The sequence below is a fragment of the Camellia sinensis genome, chromosome 14, assembly GCF_055761805.1.
Source record: "Camellia sinensis isolate YWXY chromosome 14, ASM5576180v1, whole genome shotgun sequence".
NCBI classification, from domain to species: Eukaryota; Viridiplantae; Streptophyta; class Magnoliopsida; order Ericales; family Theaceae; genus Camellia; species Camellia sinensis.
In genome coordinates this window covers 60,756,948-60,779,233 of record NC_138974.1, presented here as the reverse complement: position 1 = coordinate 60,779,233, position 22,286 = coordinate 60,756,948, and the positions used below count along the sequence as shown (strand labels likewise).

General features: G+C 34.7%; 1 protein-coding gene across 4 annotated transcripts in view; it reads right to left on the bottom strand.

Moving 5' to 3' along the window:
- Positions 1 to 1,546: 1,546 nt before the first annotated feature.
- The window catches only part of LOC114261780 (N-terminal acetyltransferase B complex auxiliary subunit NAA25-like), a 29,836-nt gene continuing 9,096 nt past the window's right edge, over positions 1,547 to 22,286 (bottom strand). For all 4 annotated transcript variants that reach the window (XM_028202087.2, XM_082905654.1, XM_082905655.1 and 1 more), the window contains 8 exons: positions 21,044 to 21,120; positions 17,342 to 17,416; positions 16,910 to 17,102; positions 15,156 to 15,275; positions 14,896 to 15,034; positions 14,557 to 14,597; positions 12,154 to 12,417; positions 1,547 to 2,625 (listed from right to left, as the gene is read on the bottom strand). In XM_028202087.2, the coding sequence (XP_028057888.2) occupies positions 1,921 to 2,625; positions 12,154 to 12,417; positions 14,557 to 14,597; positions 14,896 to 15,034; positions 15,156 to 15,275; positions 16,910 to 17,102; positions 17,342 to 17,416; positions 21,044 to 21,120 (1,614 nt within the window). In that variant the 3' untranslated portion in view covers positions 1,547 to 1,920. The remainder of the gene's footprint in view (positions 2,626 to 12,153; positions 12,418 to 14,556; positions 14,598 to 14,895; positions 15,035 to 15,155; positions 15,276 to 16,909; positions 17,103 to 17,341; positions 17,417 to 21,043; positions 21,121 to 22,286) is intronic.

The following is a 22,286-nucleotide window of genomic DNA, read 5'->3' as shown; positions in this document are numbered from 1 at the left end:
AGGATTTTCAAAGAAATACAAGGTCTAAGAATGATGTCATACCCATACAATACAATAAGTAAATAAATGAACAAAAAAAAATTGATTTCTATAAGAATAACCACACAATTAGGCTTTCTATTTATCGTCTAAAATTTGAGCGAAAGATAAAAATAAGAGATCAAAATAAAATTTAACTAAAAGTCAAGCGTAAAAAACGTAACACCGTTAAAAAGTCTTACAACGTGACCATTACATGTGCATTTTTTGTCAATTTTTTTTTTTAAAAAAAAATTGAGTAACGAAAGAACTATATTGAAATAGCAATTGAGCTATGGCAAATTATACTTTATTACCCTCAACTATCATTGTTTTTCACTTTACCTCCTTAAACTAAAAATTGATACAATGTACCCCTTTCATCTTCTAAAAGTTTTTAATCTTCCCTTTATGTTTTCATTTTGTTAATAAAATAAAGGAAAAAGTGCATATAATGTGCACATGTTATATTTATGACATGTCTTTAAAGAGTATTTTCATCATAAATATGACATGTGCACATTATATGCATATTTTTTTATTTGTTTTGTTAACAGAATAGAGAAAAAAGGGTTAGTTTAAAAACTTTTAAAAGATAAGGAATATATTGTATCAATTTATAATTTGAAGGGATAAAATAAAAGACGTGATAATTGAAAGGGGGTAAACTGTAATATGCCTTAAATTTAAATGAAAATTAGACGGGAAAAAAATAATTTACCTTATACTATATACTATATTATGGAGGGCACACCCTGGTGTGACCCAATAATAAAGTTGGGTAACCTTTTTACCATTTGAAACTTGTCATTGACAAGTAAATTTTTTACAATTTAAATAAGTTTTTCCCCTTTTTTCCTTTGAAGGATAAAAGTGCATAATTTAGAAATTGTTTCTAAAACTCACATTTTCCCTGGTGGTCACCATCACACACTAGAAATAATGATGATGCTTCAAATTAATCTTCTTATTTCTTGGTAAACGCTAGAATTGTCAGTTTTAGTGACGGCAACAAGGTCTCAATTGAACACATATTTTTAAATATGGTTAGTCTCACTTTTTATCAAAATTGATCTATCTGTCAAATTTTAGGAGTTCTTTTACTTCAAAAATCCTTGCTTTTGAAAGTTCTCTCTTCGTGATCTCTCTCTCTCTCCCCTGTATATATGTCACCACTTATAAACTTCTGATTAATCTTCTCATTTCTTTATGAACTCTAGAATTGAGAGTTTTAACATTTTTCTTTTACATTTCAATGACGATAACAAGGTCTCAATCAAGCACAAAGTGAATTTAACTTGTCAAATCGGATTAGTCTCTCTTTTTCTTACAATTGATCGATCTGTGAATAATTTTTTTAAAAAAAAATTTACATAAAAATCCTTGCTTTTGAAAGTTCTCTCTCATTGTGATATCTCTCAATCTTTTTCTTTTTCTTTTTTTTTTCTTTTTTTGTGCGCGCACAGAAAGAAATGGAGTGGACTAATCTTCAAAGAGAGAGAATGACTGAAAGGCCACTGACAAAACATTGCAAACCAAGAAAATGAATGATACAATTGCCACAAAATTCTTGAAACAATTAATGTTACAAGCCTGTTGAAATGTCAAACATGTTCAAGGAAGAACCTTAACTGTTTATTTAGTCTACACTGTTGAACAGAGAATCTATTCTGAAAATAAAAAATAAAAAACCCTCAGAAAAGGCGTGGCACTCAACCAGAATCCAATCAGTGCTCCCTCCTCACATGAGATCATCCTAAGAGGAAAAAAAATTAACAAGCACAAGCACATTCAAATGTTGTGTTTCAGTTTTCAACCCTGCTCCACCCCGACATGCAGAGCAAAGCATATGAGGTCAAATCAAGGCATAAAATTGTGTGTTCACCTCACCTATAGTTTCTTTCAGACTTGCCACATTTGCAGTTTCAATGCCTGCAATGATTTAATCTTCCATTCACATATCCGGAGAAACTCAGACATTACAGTACACTGCCCGGTTACTATCTTTCTTGCAACATCAGTGGGGCTCCAAAACTTCAATGCTTGAGAAATCCGATCACCAAGTTCAACATCATTCATGGATGGCATAGATGTTTCTAGAACGTGAAAAACCTTCCCAGGCCCGTCATTATCATGTTCTTTTACCTGGAGGGAAGAAAGTATGATTTCCACATTCATGTCCACTGGCTTCTTGATTTGTTCTCTTAACCACTTTGCAACCTCCTCTATCACTCCACATAGAGACACGATTGAATCCCTGATTCCTTGAGAAAGTTGAGAGTTTGTCTGCTCTGCAGGCCCACCTTTCTTCTTCTTCTTTCCGGATGGAAGAGATGACCGGACACAAGACTGTAGTATGAGACCATGCCAAGCCAAGGGCTCGGTAACCAATTGCACTAACAAAGGTAGTTCACAGCCGGGCGAAGAAATTAAGGGTCCCATGGATCTGAGTTTCTCCAGGATGTACTTATCTAGCAAAGAATTCACAATGTGCCAAGTACCAGGCTTACATGCATCCTTATCCGGCACAAACTCATTTGAATTCACGTTCCATGCATTAAAAAACACGGCAAAGTTCATCCAGTCAATCAGGTTTGAAGTCAAAGCCTGCACAAATCAAAGAACCTTTTAAACATAAAGCTGATTTTCATAAACCATACTCATCATAGGTACCCATAATTTCATAGCTTTTGGTAGCATGCTAAAAAGCACGGACACGTGACACAACACGAACACGCAAACACACAAATTTTTAAAAAATGCAAGACAAAACGTGAGGGCAAGCACAAAATATATAATTTTATATATTTATTATATGTCATACTTTTAAATAATTAATATGTATTTGATGTCAAATATTTAATTTTATAAAATTTATTTCACTTCAAGCCGAGATCTTGAGATCATAAAGTTTAAGTTCTTTGTTCTTTTGGGGGGTTGCTATAAACCATCCTTATCAATTTTCCCTATATATTTCTCTTTAGTGTGAGACCTTGGTTCCACCATCCAACCTGGTGGCCCCTCAGTCATAAAGTTCTCCCTCCCTCCCTCCCTCCCTCGTTTGTATTAGGGATGCAACTCGGGCGGGCTCAACCCGAGCAACTCGTGCCCAGCCTGAGTTTTTTTAGGGCTTGGGCAACAATATCTTGTAATCTGGACGGGCCTGGGCAGGTTTTTGATACCCGAATTGTAATTCGGATCGGGCCGAGCCTGGGCAGAGTCAGTGGCTAACCCGAGTAACCTGAACCCAAATTGCATTTAATATATCACATAAATTATATAATATATGTATAAAATAAATTAAATAGCTGGCCCTTAATTTTATTTTATTTTTTGGCTGGCCTTTGGCCTTTGGCCCTTGGATTAGCATTTTTTATTTGGACCATTAGATTAAAACTAAAAACAAAACCCTACCTTATCTATTCTTTCTTCCCTCTCTCTGAGACTCTTGTGGTTGGGATGATGTTTAAATTTGTTGTATGGACTAATGGACTTATGTATATAATGAAGCACTGTTTGTTGTATAGAAAAATTTAGTTGTTTGTTGCCTTGTGAAATTCGGGCAATTCAGGCTAACCCGAGTTCGAATTATGAAGCTTGGTTTGGACTTGGGCAGCCATGCTCGGGTTGATGGTCGGGCTTGGGCACTGCCAAACACAATTCGGGCTAGGCTTGGGCAAACCTCCAACCCAACCGAACCCACCCGAGTTGCACCCCTAGTTTATATGTCACCTATAAGCTTTTGATTAACCTCATTTCTTGGTGAACTCTAGAATTGAGAGTTTTACGCTGTGTTTGGTTAGGGGATTTGAGGAGGGATTTGGAAAGGGAAAGGGAAAAAGTGTGTGAAACTAAGTGAAATATATGTATGATTTATTCACATTTCACCTACCTTTTCTATTTCCCTTTCCAAATCCCTCCTCAAATTCCCCAACCAAACACAGCATTAGAGTTTTTCTTCTACATTTCAGTGATGGCAACAAGGTCTCGATTGAGCACCTAGTGAATTTGACTTCTCAATCGATCAATCAATCAAATTTTTTTTAAAAAAATAATTACTTCAAAAATCCTTGCATTGAGAAACACAGCAAAGTTCATCCAATCAACAATTAGGTCTGAAGTCAAAGCCTGCCCAAATCAAAAAACTTTTTAAACAAAAAGCCAAATTTCATAAACCATGCTTGTCATAGGTACCATTATTTCATAGCTTTTGGTAGCATCCTATAAAACACAGACACAGTCAATGACAGACATGTACACGTGACACAACATAGAAATGACACGAACACGCAGACACACAAATGTTTAAAAAATGTAAGACACAAAACGTGAGGACACGTGCAAAAAACGCTAGGACGCGTGTAAAATATATAATTTTATATATTTATTATATGTCATATTTTTAAATATTTAATGTGTATTTTAAGTAAAATATTTAATTTTATAAAATTTATTTCTCATCAGTGCGAGGTCTTGAGATCATAAAGTTTTAAATATTTTGCTTTTTCTTTTCTTTTTTTTTGGGGGGGTGGGGGTTGGGGGGGAAGGGGGACTATAGACCAACCTTGTCAATTTTCACTATATTTCACTTTAGTGCGAGGCCTTGATTCCACCATCCAACCTAGTGGCCCCTCAGTCATAAAGTTCTCCCTCCCTCTCTCTCGTTTATACGTCACCTATAAGCTTCTGATTAATCTTCTCATTTCATGGTGAACTCTAGAATTGAGAGTTCTAGGATTTTTCTTCTACGTTTCAGTGACGGCAACATCTTGATTGAGCACACAGTGAATTTGACTTCTCAGATCTAGTCCCGTTTGGCAACAGGCCGGTTTAGCCAAAAAGTAACTAAAAAAGTTAAAAAGTCAACAAACCACACCAAAAAGTCAAAGATTCTCTTTTCTCTCTACTTGTTGCACATCTTTTCGTAAAAAGCCAAAAAGTTATCCCAAACATACTAATTTTTTTTAGTCCATATTTTAGCCAAATAGCCAAAAAGTTACTAAATTAGCCTATTCCCAAACGAGGCCTTAGTCCCTCTTTTTATCACAATTGATCGATCTATCAAATTTTTTTTAAAAAAAAATAATTACTTCAAAAATCCTTGCATTAAAAAACACGGCAAAGTTCATCTAGTCAATTAGGTCTGAAGTCAAAGCCTGCTCAAATCAAAAACCTTATTAAACAGAAAGCCAATTTTTATAAAACATGCTCATCATAGGTACCCATTATTTTCATAGCTTTTGGTAGCATACAAAAAAACATAGACACAGACACGGATATGGACACATGACTCAATACAGAAATGACACGAACACGCGGACATGCAAATTTTTAAAAGATGTAAGACACAAAACGTGAAGACACGTGCAAAACATATAATTTTATATATTTATTAGATATCATATTTTTAAATATTAAATATGTATTTAGGTCCAATATTTAATTTTATAAAACTAATTTCTCTTCGGTGCGAGGTCTTGAGATCATAAAGTTTTAAATTTTTTATTTTCTTTTCTTTTTTTTGGGGGGGAGGGGGTGGGGGGGTATAGAATCTTCACTATACATTTCACTTTAGTGCGAGGCCTTGATTCCACCATCCAACTTGGTGGCCCCTCAGTCATAAAGTTCTCTCTCCTTCTCTCTCGTTTATGTCACCTATAAGCCTTTGATTAATCTTCACATTTCTTGGTAAACTCCAGAATTGAGAGTTTTAGGATTTTTCTTCTACATATCAATGACGGCAACAAGGTCTCGATTGAGCACACAGTGAATTTGACTTTTCAGATCCGGTTAGTCTTTCTTTTTATCACAATTGATCGATTTGTCAGTTTTTTTTAACAAAAAAAAATTACTTCGAAAATCATTACATAAAAAAACACGGCAAACTCCATCCAGTCAATTAGTTCTGAAGTCAAAGCATGTCTAAATCAAAAAACTTTTTAAACAAAAGGCCAATTTTCATAAACCATACTCATCATAGGTACCCATTATTTAGCTTTTGCTAGCATGCTAAAAAGCACGGACACATGGAAATGACACGAACACAAATTTTTAAAAAATGCAAAACACAAAACGTGAGTACACGTGCAAAACATATAATTTTATATATTTATTATATGTCATACTTTAAAATATTTAATATGTATTTTATGTCAAATATTTAATCTTATAAAATTCATTTCTCTTTAGTGCGAGGTCTTAATTTTTTTTGGGGGGGGAGGGGAGGGGAGGGGAGGGGAGGGGAATAGACCAACCTTGTCAATTTTTCCTAAATATTTCTCTTTAGTGCGAGGCCTTGATTCCACCATCCAACCTAGTGGCCCCTCAATCATAAAGATCTCCCGCACTCCCTCTCGTTTATATGTCACCTATAAGCTTCTGATTAATCTTCTCATTTCTTCGTGAACTCTATAATTGAGAGTTTTAGGATTTTTCTGCTACATTTCAGTGATGGCAACAAGGTCTCGATTGAGCACACAATGAATTTGACTTCTCAAATCTGGTTAGTCTATCTTTTTATCACAATTGATCGATCTGTCAATTTTTTTTTTTTTAAAAAACATTATTTCAAAAATCCTTGCATTAAAAAACAAGGCAAAGTTCATCTAGTCAATTAGGTCTGAAGTCAAAGTCTGCCCAAATCAAAAGCTTTTTAAACAAAAAGCCAATTTTCATAAACCATACTCATCATAAGTACCCATTATTTCATAGCTTTTGCTAGCATTCCAAAATGCACTGACACAGACACAACACGGAAATGACACAAACACAAATTTTAAAAAAATGCAAGACACAAAACGTGAGTACACGTGCAAAACATATAATTTTATATATTTATTATGTCATACTCTAAAATATTCAATATATATTTTATGTCAAATATTTAATCTTATAAATTTTATTTCTCTTTAGTGCGATGTCTTGAGATCCTATAGTTTAAGTTTTTTTTTTGTGAGGGGGAGGGGGGGGGGGGGGGGGGGGCCTATAGACCAACCTTTTCAATTTTCCCTAAATATTTCTCTTTAGTGCAAAGCCTTGATTCCACCATCCAACTTGGTGGCCCCTCAGTCATAAAGTTCTCCCTCCCTCCCTCTTGTTTATATGTCACCTATAAGCTTCTGATTAATCTTCTCATTTCTTCGTGAACTCTAGAATTGAGAGTTTTAGGATTTTTTTGCTACATTTCAGTGATGGCAACAAGGTCTCAATTAAGCACACGGTGAATTTGACTTCTCAGATCTGGTCACAATTGATTCATCTGTCAATTTTTTTAAACAAAAACATTTACTTCGAAAATCCTTGCTTTAAAAAACACGGCAAAGTTCATCCAATCAATTTTGAAGTCAAAGCGTGCCCAAATCAAAAAAAAAATTAAATAGAAAGCCAATTTTCATAAACCATACTCATCATAGGTACCCATTATTTCATAGCTTTTGCTAGCATTCTAAAATGCATGGACACGAACACATGACAACACGAAAATGACACGAACACGCAAATTTTTAAAAAATGCAAGAGACAAAATGTGAGGACACATGCAAAACGGATAATTTAATATATTTATATGTCATACTTTAAATATTTAATGTGTTTTATGTTAAATATTTAATTTTAAGAAATTTGTTTCTTTTCAGTGCGAGGTCTTGAGATCATAAAGTTTAAGCTTTTTTGTTCTTTTTTTTAGGGTGGTTTATAGACCAACCTCGTCAATTTTCCCTATATATTTCTGTTTAGTGTGAGGCCTTGATTCCACCATCCAACCTGGTGGCCCCTAAGTCATAAAATTCTCCCTCCCTCTCTCGCGTTTATATGTCACCTATAAGCTTCTGATTAATTTTCTCATTTCTTGGTGAACTCTAGAATTGAGAGTTTTAGGGTCTTTCTTCTACATTTCAGTGACGGCAACAAGGTCTCGATTGAGCACACAGTGAATTTGATTTCTCAGATCTGGTTAGTCTCTCTTTTTAACACAATTGATCGATCTGTCAATTTTTTTTAAAAAAAAAAATTTTACTTCAAAAATCCTGGCATTCAAAAACACAACAAAGTTCATCCAGTCAATTTGGTCTAAAGTCAAAGCCTGCCCAAATCAAAAAAACATTTTAAACATAAAGCCAATTTTCATAAACCATACTCATCATAGGTACCCATTATTTCATAGTTTTTGCTAGCATGTGAAAAAGCACGGACACAGACACGGATACATGACACAACACGGAAATGATACAAACATGCTGACACAAATTTTTAAAAAATGCAAGGCACAAAACGTGAGGACACGTGCAAAACATATAAATTTATATATTTATTATATGTCACACTTTTAAATATTTAATACGTATTTTATGTCAAATATTTAATTCCATAAAATTTATTTCTCTTCAATGCGAGGTCTTGAGGTCATAAAGTCTAAGTTTTTTGTTCTTTTTTTTAGGGTGGGCTATAGACCAACCTTGTCAATTTTCCCTATATATTTCTCTTTAGTGCAAGGCCTTGATTCCACCACCCAACCTAGTGGCCCCTCAGTCATAAAGTTCACCCTCCCCCCCTCCCTCCCTCCCTCCCTCCCTCCCTCCCTTTCATATGTCACCTATAAGCTTACAATTAATCTTCTCATTTCTTGGTGAACTCTAGAATTGAGAGTTTTAGGGTTTTTCTTCTACATTTCAGTGATGGCAACAAGCTCTCGATTGAGCACACAATGAATTTGACTTCTCAAATCTAGTTAGTCTCTTTTTATCACAATTGATCGATCTATAAAGAAAAAAATTTAAATAAAAATTACTTCAAAAATCCTTGCATTAAAAAACACAGCAAAGTTCATCCAGTCAATCAAGTCTAAAGTCAAAGCCTGCCCAAATCAAAAAAACATTTTAAACACAAAGCCAATTTTCATAAACCATAGGTACCCATTATTTCATAGCTTTTGCTAGCATGCTAAAAAACACGTGACACAACACAGAAATGGCACGAACACGAAGACATGCAAATTTTTAAAAAATGCAAAACACAACGTGGGGACACATGCAACACATAATTTTATATATTTATTATATGTCATACTTTTAAATATTTAATATGTATTTTATGTCAAATATTTAATTTTATAAAATTCATTTCTCTTTAGTACGGGTCTTGAGATCATTAAGTCTTAAGTTTTTTGTTCCTTTTTTTTTTTGGGAGGGAGGGGGGTCAATTTTCCCTATATATTTCTGTTTAGTGTGAGGCCTTGATTCCACCAACCAACCTGGTGGCCTCCCCACCCCCCCACCCCCACCTCTCTCTCTCTCTCTCTCTCTCTCTCTCTCTTGTTTATATGTCAACTATAAGCTTCTAATTAATCTTCTCATTTCTTGGTGAACTCTAGAATTGAGAGTTTTAGGGTTTTTCTTCTACTTTCCAGTGAAGGCAACGAGGTGTCGATTAAGCACAGAGTGAATTTGACTTCTCAAATCTGGTTAGTCTTTTTTATCACAATTGATCGATCTGTCAATTTTTAAAAAAAAAATTACTTCGCAATCCTTACTTTTGAAAGTTTTCTTTCATCGTGATCTCTCTCAATCTCTCTCTTTTTTGTGTGGGCGCAGAAAGAAATGGAGCAGACTAATCCTCGAAGAAAGAAAATGACTAAAGGACCACCAAGTTGGATGATGGAATCAAGGCCTCGCACTATAGAGAAATATATAGGGAAAATTGACAGGGCTGGTCTACCCCCCCCCCCCCCCCCCACCCCACAAAACAAAAATAAATAAATAAATAAAAATAACAAAAAACTTAAAAACTTTATGATCTCAAGACCTTGCACTAAAAAGAAATAAATTTGATAAAATTAAATATGACAAAATACATATTAAACATTTAAAAGTATGGCATATAATAAATATACAAAATTATATGTTTTACACGTGTCCCCACATTTTGTGTCTTGCATTTTTAAAAAATTTGTGTCCGCATGTTCGTGTGATTTCCGTGTTGTGTCACATGTCCGTGCTTTTTAGCATGCTACCAAAAGCTATGAAATAATGGGTACTACGATTTGATGAGTATGGTTTATGAAAATTGGTTTCTATTTAAAATATTTTTTGATTTGGGCAGGCTTTGACTTCAGACCTGATTGACTAGATGAACTTTGCCAGGTTTTTTAATGCAAAGATTTTTGAAGTAATTTTTTTTTTTTTTTTTTTAAGTTGATAGATCAATCAATTGTGATAAAAAGAGAGACTAACCAGATCTGAGAAGTCAAATTCAATGTGTACTCAATCGAGACCTTGTTGCCATCACTGAAATGTAGTCTAAAGAGAAATAAATTTTTAATTTTTTTTAAATTTAGGTCTTGTTTATCATAACTTAAAATAGTCAAAAAGCTAAAATGTCACTATCCTATTTAAATCACATCACCTTATTTAAGTCACATAACCTCTCTACCACATCACTTCAAACCCAACCTATACCCAATCCATATTTCATAAAAAGTTAAAAAGTGCACTTATTTAGATCATCCCAAACCACCCCTTAGTCTTCAGTGTGTCGCTAGCGTGTCCCAACGTGCTTGCAACGTATCTGACTCTTTCCAGCGTTTCTGACACGTGTCCGCAATGTGTCCGACACATGTTGAACACCTGTATGTGACCTTCAGAGAGGTGTTCGTGCTTAGTTAGCATGCATGAATTTATGCTTTTGCACATCCTATTTATTTACTTGACAATACAATTCACAAGATTTGCCAGATCTATGTTACTAGAAAATGCTAATACCCTAGTGAATTACATACCAATACTGCACGTTCCAAAACATGGCACACTTAAAACGGTAAATTTATAGATCTGAAATGATCCCAAAATTTTTTTCCAATAAATTTCTTTAAATGTTTCCTTGGGAGGAAAAAAAGCAAATATAATGAATTAAAATCTAAGGTAAATTAAGTTTTGACAAGACAAAACAATAAAATAGATCATAGTACTCATAGAAATGTTTTGCTACAAGAAGAAAAACTAAATTTTATAAGATGCCTAATAGTTAAAAGAAAATTATTCTAAAAGTATCTTAAATTCACAAGTATAATATATAAAAGTCTACTCCTATCGTACCAGATTTTAGAGCATGTTGCGCACTACGTCCCATTCCCCGTACCGGAACGATACACATTCCAGATAACATGGCACCAAATTAAAACGTCCAAGAATTTGATAAACAAATGAAAAGAGAGCATCATGGTGAGAATGGTCAGAAGAATTTGAGAAAGGGGGAAAGAATCATCTAATGGTCGACATATAAGCACTAGAATAAATCTTTATATTCTTCGCTTATGCAAATACAACAGATTTCACTTCCATGGCCATACGAGTAACACGTGCTTTAGTGGCTCTTGAAAAACTTAAGATCCCAATCAAAATATCAAGGCAGGCTACAATTTTTATACATGCAATTCACCTTCCTAATCAGTACTTCGCACAAGACCGGTGCAATATGCATCTCCAAAACAATTCTCCTCCCTCTATTCCCCTTATTTACAATTATCATGAAAATAACTTGAAGGGTATTGGAGTTTTCTTGTGCAATATGCATCTCCAAAACAGTTCCCCTCCCTCCATTGAAAATAAGTCTTAATAAAATTATCGCTAAAAATAATTTTTTGTGACGATTTTTTGCATGTCACTAAAAATTGACAATTATTGACTTTTTGTCACAGATTTTATAAATTGTTGCTAAAACTTACAATGAACTTTTTCTGTGACATTTTTCAAACAGTTGCTGAAAATTGAAAATTAGGGACATTTTTTGTGGCGATTTTTTAAAATTGTCGCTAAAATTTATAATGAGTGACAATTTTTAAACTGTCGCTGAAAATTAACTAGTGACGTTTTTTAATAGTGTTTTATGAAAAACGCCGTTAATTATCATAAGACCTATTGGACAATAAGTCCACTTATTAGGACCTACACATAAATCCCCCTTTTAAAAAAAATCCAAAACTCTCCCCTCCCTTAAACATGGCCATGAGACTTTTGATTTGAATTTAAATAGATTAACTACATATCCCCTTGAAAATTTAGCATTTCTAAGGGATTAACAATTTAGGAGAGGAAGAAGATCAATAGCAAGACAAACAAAATCAAACTGATAGTGCAACCATACCTCTGTAGACTTCCTGCCACACGAAATCGCAAAAAGAACTTCTATTGCATCCTGGAAAGGAAATCCCAAGAATTTTGCATAGCGTTCCAGCAACATCTTTAGCTCTAAGGAGATTTTAGCGTCAAACACAGAACCATTGGTTTCAATATTTTCCTTGAGTAATGATGAAGCACACTGGATAGACAGATAAATCATCCGAGGAAGAAGGGATCTCCTCTCAATGGCTTTTGGTACATTTCCTTCAGTTTGTTCAATCTGGTGTTTCTGCCATAAAATACAAGGAATTAGCACATAGTGATGAATTTCTTTCAAAACTAAAAGCTGCAATGAAAATATAAAACAACATACAAAGCATCAGTACTATATACATAAGCAGCACTTATTTCACAAACAGAATTTGAGCATAAAACATGTCATAGACAAAATAATAATAATAATAAACAAATAAAAAGGAAATTTTGAGTAATCTCAATATCAAAGGATTTCAGCAGCAGGGTTCAAAATTTTATATATTAGTCTCATGGTCGTGGTGTATGGAAGGAGATTTGGTTAGGTTAGGAGGAGTTTTGGCGAAGGATTCGACTGAAGGTAGGGGTGGGGGATAGAGTCTGTTTCTGGCCTGACAGGTGTTGTAGAGATACTCCTTTAGGGAGGTTGTTCCCCTTGATTTTTGGGATTGCAGAAGATTGCGAGGTGAGGGTGGGAGAGGTTCGGATTGGGTAGGGTCAAGCGGTTATTTGAAATGTGCGGTTGTGTCGTGATGTCTAGGATTGGGAGGTGGACCAGCTGATGGGGTTTTTGGGTTTCTTATATGGGCTGCAAGTTGAGGAGGTAGGAAAGGATTCTCTAGTTTGTGATTGCCCGGGCTCTAAGGGGATTTTTTCTGTTCTTAGTTTTATGGTGCGCTTGTTCATGATGATGTGGTGTTGTTCCCTTGGAAGTGTGTTTGGGTGATGGGCATGCCATCCAAGGTAGCTTTCTTTGTTTGGATGGCGACTTTAGGGCGTATTATGACGATTGATAATTTAATTCGGCGTGGGCATATTTTGGTGAATTGGTGTGGTTTGTGCTGTGGTGATACAGAGTCGCTGAACCATTTGCTTGTTCATTGCCCAGTTACTTCTCGGCTTTGGATGATTATTGTTACAACTTTGGGTTTGGCATGGGCGCAGCCAAGTCCAATGTTGGTAGTTTTGCAAAAATGGGCTGACAGTAGGGTTAGGAGGAGGCGCCGGAAGGCATGGATGATTGCCTCTCACTGCTTAATGTGGCTCATTTGGTTGGTGTGTAATAGGTGTGCCTTCCAAGGGGTGTCTCATTCGATCCCTTGGCTAGAGAAGCGGTTGTTCACGGTGTTATATAATTGGGTTTCAAGTTTGGTTGATCCAGATGTTTTGATTTCGGTAGATTTTGTGGAAGATTTGGGTAGCGTTTGGTAGAGTTTTCTAAATATAATTTGATAATAGAGTTGTATTTTGAGTTTGTGAGATTTGGAATTATGATTTGAGTGTGAAAAATTTGTTAAGTGAATGAGTTTTGAAAAGAATTTTGAATTGAGTGGGGGAATTTTTGATGCGACATATAAAATTTGATACAAAAACTTACAACTTATAACCAAACACACAACTCAAAATTCTATTCAAAACTCAAAAAAAATTTAAAAATTTCGAAATTTTTTTATTTAAAATATAAAAAATAATTGGTGCCAATTGTAAAAAAAACAAACAAACAAACAAAATGCACTGTTCCAATCAATCAGCCGAACGTCTGGGAGGACGACTAGTTAGCCCAAATTTTCCCGCCTTGGAAAGAGTTTTCAAAAGTGGGTGTAGAATTAATTTTTGAAGACTCTAAACAAACAAGACACTCAAAACAAGGGGTAGAAATATGTTTGGAGAATAGAACCAAACACAGCCTTGATTCTTATCTTTGTTATTCCTTTGTAGGCGATTTTTTGTATCATATGCATCATCTTAATACTTTCTAATAAATGTAAAAGTCTTTAGGAAAAGAATCTAGAGCACAGTTTTAAAAGCCAGCTATCTGCTGAATAACATGAGCAGTTTTCCAAAGTGAGTTGACAAACAAGCTTGCTTCAGTCAAAAGAGCACAAGGTCTATAAGTATGCGACTTGAATGAACTCAGCTCAAGCAGCTCATAGACTTGTTTGACAACCCCACCATGAAGACTATGAAAACGATCAATTTATGCTTTTCAACAATAGTTGAATAAATAAGAAGCCTTTACTAAACAGTAGCTTGATTCCAACAACTAGTTGAAAAACACTGCCTTTAGAAAAATAATATTCCCCTACTGAACTGTTAATAGTATTTTGAGAACGCCTATTATGCTTCATCATAACACCAAATTGGAGCTATAAAGTTAGGGACTAAATTTCCATACCATGTTTTCTCTAGGACAGTAGGATACTCCTTCAAATGGTCCTGCAATCAAGGATAAACAACTAATTTAGCCAAAACAATAAAAATAATAATAATAATTATAAATAAATAAAAAATGAGAAAGGAAATGAGATTTTAATTTAAAGGGAAAAAAGGACACACAAAACCTTCATCCACAAAATTTGGCAGAATCCTTTGGAAGAGAGAAAAAATTGTAACCTAACAACCTTACGTAGTCCTTCCATTACAACTAAATGATGGAACATTGGTCATATCAAAAGAGTTACGATTACAATTACGATTACAATTACAATTGGAACAAGGTGAATACTATACCGACCTAAAAGATAATTTTTGTCATACGTTGGTGTCCACCAAGGTCGTAACTGGAAATCTTCATTGAAAGTCAAAGATTTGGATCTGATTTCGCTAGAGAGCTCAAGAAAGTCAACACCATACTTCAAGCTTTCAAGGACACACTAGAACATGGAAAAATGATAAATTTATGTTAAGCATAAACAGGTGTCACGTAGTAACATAAATAACAAGGGCATTAGAAGCTAAAGTTGGAGACGCAAAAGGGGGGAGGAAGGGTAGTACCTCTTCCTCTTCAATCTTATCAGCATTCTGCTTTAGTTGTAGAATTGGTGCTTCAATCTTTGCCACTAAATATTGATTAGAGCGTTGCAATCGTTCTTTAAATTGAACGAATTCAATTACCTGAAATAAATATAATGAAGGTCTCATGGTTGAGTCCTACACTGATTCTTTCGAGAGTGGTGGTAGTAAGTTGAAACACAAATTTTACTATTGAGAGCATAATAAGGTTTACGACAAAAACGGAAGCAATACCTTCTTAACATCACCTTGATGTGAAGTATACCAACAATAAAAATTAAGTAATTTCCATTCCAATTAGCAAATACTCACCACTAATTTCCATCTCAGCTTATGCAAAACTGTTGTACCACCCCATTTATTTCTTTTCTCCATATGGAAATTTATGCAAAGAAAAAGGACATTTAGGATGGTGAGGAACAAATATTCTATTAAAAATAGTTATGGAAAGGGAATACCCTTGCCTAAGGAGTTATATTCCTTTGACAGCCAATCTGGGTTACCTAGGAAATTTTAAGCAATAGAGGGACAGTGTTCCCTGTTCATACCAGTTTTTTTTTTTTGAATTGATAAATTGAAGCATCAACCAGTATTGGTAGCCTAGCGGCAAAGGGGTTGGACCTTGGAATGAACTGTAAACTCAGACATCATGGGTTCGACTCTCACTAGTTTCTCCCTGGCTTAACCAATACATGTGGTTTGCAAGTGATTGCAGGTATCCGGATTTACTCTGTAAGAGTGGGTCCAATGTGGCCTACCTAGGAAGCTTCCTCTTCATACCAAAAAAAACATTGGAAGCATAGATACCACATCCATCAAATGGTTAAACAAGAATAATGGAGGTTGGAAGCTGAGAGTGAAAACTTAAGCCACAAAATCCCATTATTATGAACCCTTTTTAATCCAAAGAATTTTCTGTGATAGTGTTTACAGTCTTAAACTCAATTCATAGAATGCTATTGAACTAATTTGTTTACAATACATTAAGTTCTTAGCAGTCAACGATGTTTTGGCAATTTTTAGATTTGATATAAATGAGTTGCAGTTTTGGTCCATGGGCATAATTTTTTTCTGAACTCACCACAAAATCTAATTGTAGGCTGCCATTACTTCGAGTTTCTAATCTGTACTACATCTCACATCTTTTGCTCAGTTCCTTGTTGCATTAAATTTTTATCTTTAAGTACCGTGTTTCATTCCCCTTGGACTTGGAGTAGTTTTGTGGTCCTAGTATAATATGTCACGTGTACATGGTTTGCATCTCTGTTTTATTGGCATCTGCATTTTAATAGTCTCTTAAGCACCTAAAACATGAAGAAAAAAAATTCCAGCAGTTATAAACAAGTGGCAATCAGATGACTCCACAGGTCATAATTTTCAAAGAAACTTCTAAGACAACATCACATGAACAAACATCACACCAGCATCCTTCAATGAATTGTATCTCTTAACACAGAGATGAGATCTAATCTGTTTTCTGAGGCAAGCATAACATACAGGAAATAGTGTGTTTATCGAAGAATATGCACGTTTATGCGCACACATGTTTGTGAGATAGAGGGAGAGGACGGAATTGGGACAAGAAGCAAATCCCAAGAGACAAAAGTTCATTATAGTGGAGGAATGAAACAATGTAGAAGGCAAACAATTATAGCTTGACGCTATATTCAGTAGGGAAAGAACTTATCCAGGGTGGGAATCAATAGGAAAAGAAGAGTAACAAATATCTTACATACTTTTGAGTAATTCCGATGGCGATATGCAAGAAATGTAAGATCTGCAGATTCTCTGAAGTGGTCATCCATGAATCTCACATAATCCCTCAAAAGATCACCTAAATCTACCCAAAGGGGAGATATCAACATCTGGGGTAAAATGTGGTGGGAAACAGTTTCCAGCAAGATATTCTTCACATCCAAAGACTTGTACCTACACAGGAGAAGAACAGTCGTTATTATATCCAAACAAGAAGGTGCTGAATAAAGACTAGTCAAAAACGTAAAATGCTAGTAAATCCAACAACGACAGTCTGGGACTCTAGGCACTAAAAGCAGTAAGCAAATAAAAATAATAGATAAAAGGAGAAGAGAAGGGGGAGGAGCAAGAAAAAAAGAAAGAAAAATCTCATCAGCTAGAAATGTACTTGTTAATAAATCAATCAAGGTTACCATTGATATGCTAACGAAAGGGCGCCCCAATGAGAATACAAGTGCACCAATAAAATCTTGTATTGCGATACATATCTGCCAAATATAATCACACACACACATGTTATCTCCAGAAACAACTTTCTAACATATAAATAAATAAAAAATAACACTTCCAAATTAGCAAAGGTATAAATTATGAGCCAGCAATTATCCAGTATGTGCATTTACCATACCATAAATAGAAAATAAAGCTACAAGGGAATATATCAATTAAATAGATTTGCTAGTAAAAAAAAAGTAACTGATTGGTTAGAATTAAAAAATATCTTGTTACTTCATTTTTTTCAAAACATGTGGGCTGCCTCTGCACGGAAGTAGTACACCACTGAAAAAACTCAATATTTAGGCTTTCAATCAACATCAAGTTTGTGATGAACAAAGTTTGTAAGAAACTTGTTAAAGGTTGTAGGACTAGAAATTCTTGACATATCAATCCACTGGTTTTTGGGTGTTCAGTTAAAAGGCAAAGGATAAGGAAAAGCATTACAGTTTTAGAATTAAATTTGCAATGAAAACTAAAGAAAGTAGGGTCAGCTATGATTAGATTGAGAATTCAGTGGTGTAGAAAATCAAGAAAAATTCTCAAGCAAGCCACTGAAAATTCCTTATTGTTGCATTTGGCCAAATAGATTTAAAATAAGGGGATTTGGTAGTTTAAAATTTACAAATATTAGAGAGATGGCCAACTAGAGTTGGATTAAGAGGCCAAAAGAACAGGGTAAAGGTCCAAGAGATATATTAAATTACAATCCTTGCGCAACTCCAATTCCTATGGTGAAGGACTACAAAAAACTAATTTAAGCCTATGATTTCACATCCTTCCATAAGAATCACGGACACTTCTAAGAAGGTATTGTGTCTGTAATGGACACTAAGGGGGTGTTTGGGAAGAGGGTTGGGCTAAAATAGCCTACTAAAAGACAAAATAAGCTAAAATAGCTAATAAGACAAAATGTCACATCCAACCCATAATTATTTCACTTTTTCTCTCACAACCATCAAATCAACTACAAACCAAAGCCAACCAACTTCCCAAACACAACTATTTTAGCTAGGCTAAAATAGCCAAAAAAATAGATAGCCAACTTCCCAAACAAGGCCTGATACTCGTTGAACATGCCTAGACACATGTCAAACATGGGTCCAAACAAGTCCTCCTAATGTTTTTTTTTTCTTTTTAGAATTAGATATTTCAAAGACTTAGGAGACACAAGCATCCATCGCTTATATGCACAAAACAACATCACAAGTTTGAAGAAAAACAGAGTGCCAACAATTGCAATCCAAACAATGTCGATTTATACCTATTAAATCTCCTCCTTAAGGCTTTTAAAAATTAGGATTTCCAAAGGATTGGCCATCCCTGAGTACCAACTATATCAATGGTAAAAAATGTGACTTCTAATTTTCCAAATAAGCTCTTCTTTACCCACTGAAGTTCTATGATTCCACTTGCCCACGCTAACCACATTGATGCCAAAGGAAACAATCTTTCAAGACTTCATCCTCCGCCTACCGACATAAACTTCTATCTGAGAAGATCACATCAACTCCCTCACCTCTCTAGTGAATAAGATGTTTCACCAATTTATCACAATGAATAATATTAAGTCCTATTATTTATTTTAGGAAACTCTTTTTTACTTGATCCTTTTTATGTTTGGAGTTTTTGGGTTTTCCCTAGAGAGGTGAGGGAGTTGATGTGATCTTCTCAGATAGAAGTTTATGTCGGTAGGCGGAGGATGAAGCCTTGAAGATTGTTTCCTTTGGCATCAATGTGGTTAGCGTGAGGCAAGTGGAATAATAGAACTTCAGTGGGTAAAGAAGAGCTTATTTGGAAAATTAGAAGTCACATTTTTTACCATTGATATAGTTGGTACTAAGGGATGGCCAATCCATCCTTGAGTCAATTTTTGGATTTTATAGTAACTTTTGAATAGTTTTGATGTAAGCTTGCTATAGGTTTTCTTGTATACAGGTTGTGCAATCCTATGGTGCCTCTATTAAATGAAATTATACTTATCCAAATATATATATAATAAAACTTATTATTCACACTTCTTTTTCAATATATAGAATGTGAAAAAAGATTTATTAATGCTTCAATACATTTATTTGTTATGTAAAAAATGAAGAATAGTTTTGATGAAAGTCGTTATAGTTTTTTTTTTGGTATACGGGTTGTGCACTCCCATGAAATTATACTCATCAAAAAAAATAATAATAAAACTTTTTGTTCACACTTCTTTTTCAATATATAGAAGTGAAAAATGATTTATTACTATTTTGATACATGTATTTGTCATGTAAAAAATGAAGAAATTGTTACATATATATATAAATTATAAATCCCTGCCATGTCATGACTCGTGTCCTGATTTTTTTTAAATTGTCGTGTCTACACGTTGGCATCCATGATTCTTAGAACATGCCCATGCCTCCTAAAAGATAAACAAAACAAAACAAAACTAGTAGCATACTAACTTATTAATAAATGTAAATTATGAATTCACATTGAGTCACTGCCATCTACCATGGACATTTTACATTTAACTAAGATGCATTCTTGAGTGACGCCTGGCTAATGTTTGATTCCTCGTTTGGGAACCCTCATTTTTAGCCAAAAAGCCAAAAAGTTAAAGTCAACAACCCATACCAAAAAATCAAAGATTCTCTTTTCTCTCTACTTTTTGCACATCTTTTCGTAAAAAGCTAAAAGGTCATCCCAAACATACTAGTTTTTTTTAACTCATATTTTAGTCAAATAGCCAAAAAGTTACTAAATTAGCATGTTCCCAAACGAGGCCTTAAACCAAGTGATGGCTAACAAAATCATCCACCCACCCAGTGGACTAAGGAGGATAATGGATATTTCTTCATGGTTCAGAAAATTAACATAGTGGTTACATAGGTATCCAAACTCCTGTATAATCCAAACTATAAAAATAAAATAAAATAAGGCTGTGCAACACTCCTAACATGCTTCAAGTCATAATTTAGGTAAATTTTAACGGAGAAAAGTAACACAATTACAAACAAGGAATCTTCAACCAGAACTTCAATGTGCATGCTTTTCATGACGCTTACAAAAGACTGATTGGAGAAGAAACAGGAGCGAGAGAGAGAGAGAGAGAGAGAGAGAGAATCTGCCATTGGCCAAAAAACATGTACCAGAAACTAGAAATGACAAAAAGAAAACATCATTTCGTTTTCCTGTTTGCCAATGGACTCATCTTTACCTGAACCATGGCCCATAGGAAAGCAGGCTAATGGGTCTTGAGGAACTAGGCGACATTATATAGTCGGGATCCAAATGATCAAACTGACAAAGAAATTTTTCAATTTCATACAACCTTAACCTTAAGAATTTCAATGGCCACTCGATTAAGATTAAAAAAGTAAATAAAACACATTTTTCATAAACTTCTGTTTTTTTTTTTTTTTTAGTACAAGCATTTAACAGTTGGCATGGTTTTGTTAACATTACCAACATGTACAGCTTTACAATGAATGGCTAAAATGAAAGAAACCAAACTAAGCCTTGTGTCCCAATCAAGTGAGATTGGCTACATGAATCTTTTTTCATCATTCTGATGTTATGTCAAGGACTAAATGATTACAACGACGATGAAGCAAAAAACAAAGAAAATAATTTCTGACCTTCGTATAGTCAAACCGAACTCCAAAACCATAACTGACTCCACTAAATAGCCGAGATGCTTAGTTCGCCAGAATAACTACAGCCAAAAAAGCAAAATTAAAGATGCAGGATAAGCCTCAAAGCTAAGAACATAATTGCACAAAGAAAAAGAATACTCTAAGTAAGCTGACTATAGGAATTAGCCAATCCTAAGTAGCAAAAAATAATATACAAAGATAACGGAACCTTGCAACAAGATAATTTCCACACATGACACATGCACACAAACTCACCAACTAGTATCCATTGGCCTAGAAGTCAAACTAGAACAGACTATATAATGGATACGAACAACTAGCAACTCAGGATATAGACTCCATTATTAGAAATTAGAATTCAACAATCTGTGTCTGACAACATATATCTCAAGAAATTAGAATTTAACAATCTCTAACATTTATTTCTGAGTACGTAGAGTGTCAACTAAAAATTCATCCCTTTTTTTAACAATGTGATGCCTTTAAAATCTCAGTCACACAGCGCCATATAGAAATGATAACCAATATGTTTGGAAATGATACACCTAACCAAAATCAGTGAGACACGAAACACAAACAAGAAAAAACAAGAAACTAAATCAAGCACACAAAAACACACAGATTTACGTAGTTCACCTCAAAATAGGGTTAAATCCACGGTCGCTACGGTTTTACTATGATCTTAATGAGTTACAATACAGAGAGGTGCAACACACTTCATCCCAAAATACATAGTATTAGGGCAATGTGGTCAAGTGTTTGGTGTTCAATACTTACCAGCATCCACACTGCCCAACACGACACACTCGTCAGCTTTAAAAAGAAACTAATATTCAGATTAGAAAGAAACTAATATTCAATAGAAAAAAAAAAAAAAACACTAATATGGTAAGGATGGGATAATCACAAGCTGGTAATAATGACAATCTGGTTGGCGGCAACGACGCAGCTATGGCTTGAGATACTGAAAACTCACCGGTGGTGGTGATTAGTTTAATAGCAACAGTTCAGGTTCTCAGATGCTTGAGAAAAAAGAGTAAGACTCGGATTAGCTAGCACGGCTAAAAGCACAACCTGAAATCGGTTTAGGATAAATGTGTTACTGAGCTTAGCCCAGCCTCAACTCAGTTGATGCTCCAGACTGAATTTAGAGAGAGAGAGAGAGAGAGATTCAGAATAGCAAGCACAGCTCAAGCTCAAGCTAAAATCAGTTTCAGCCAAATGT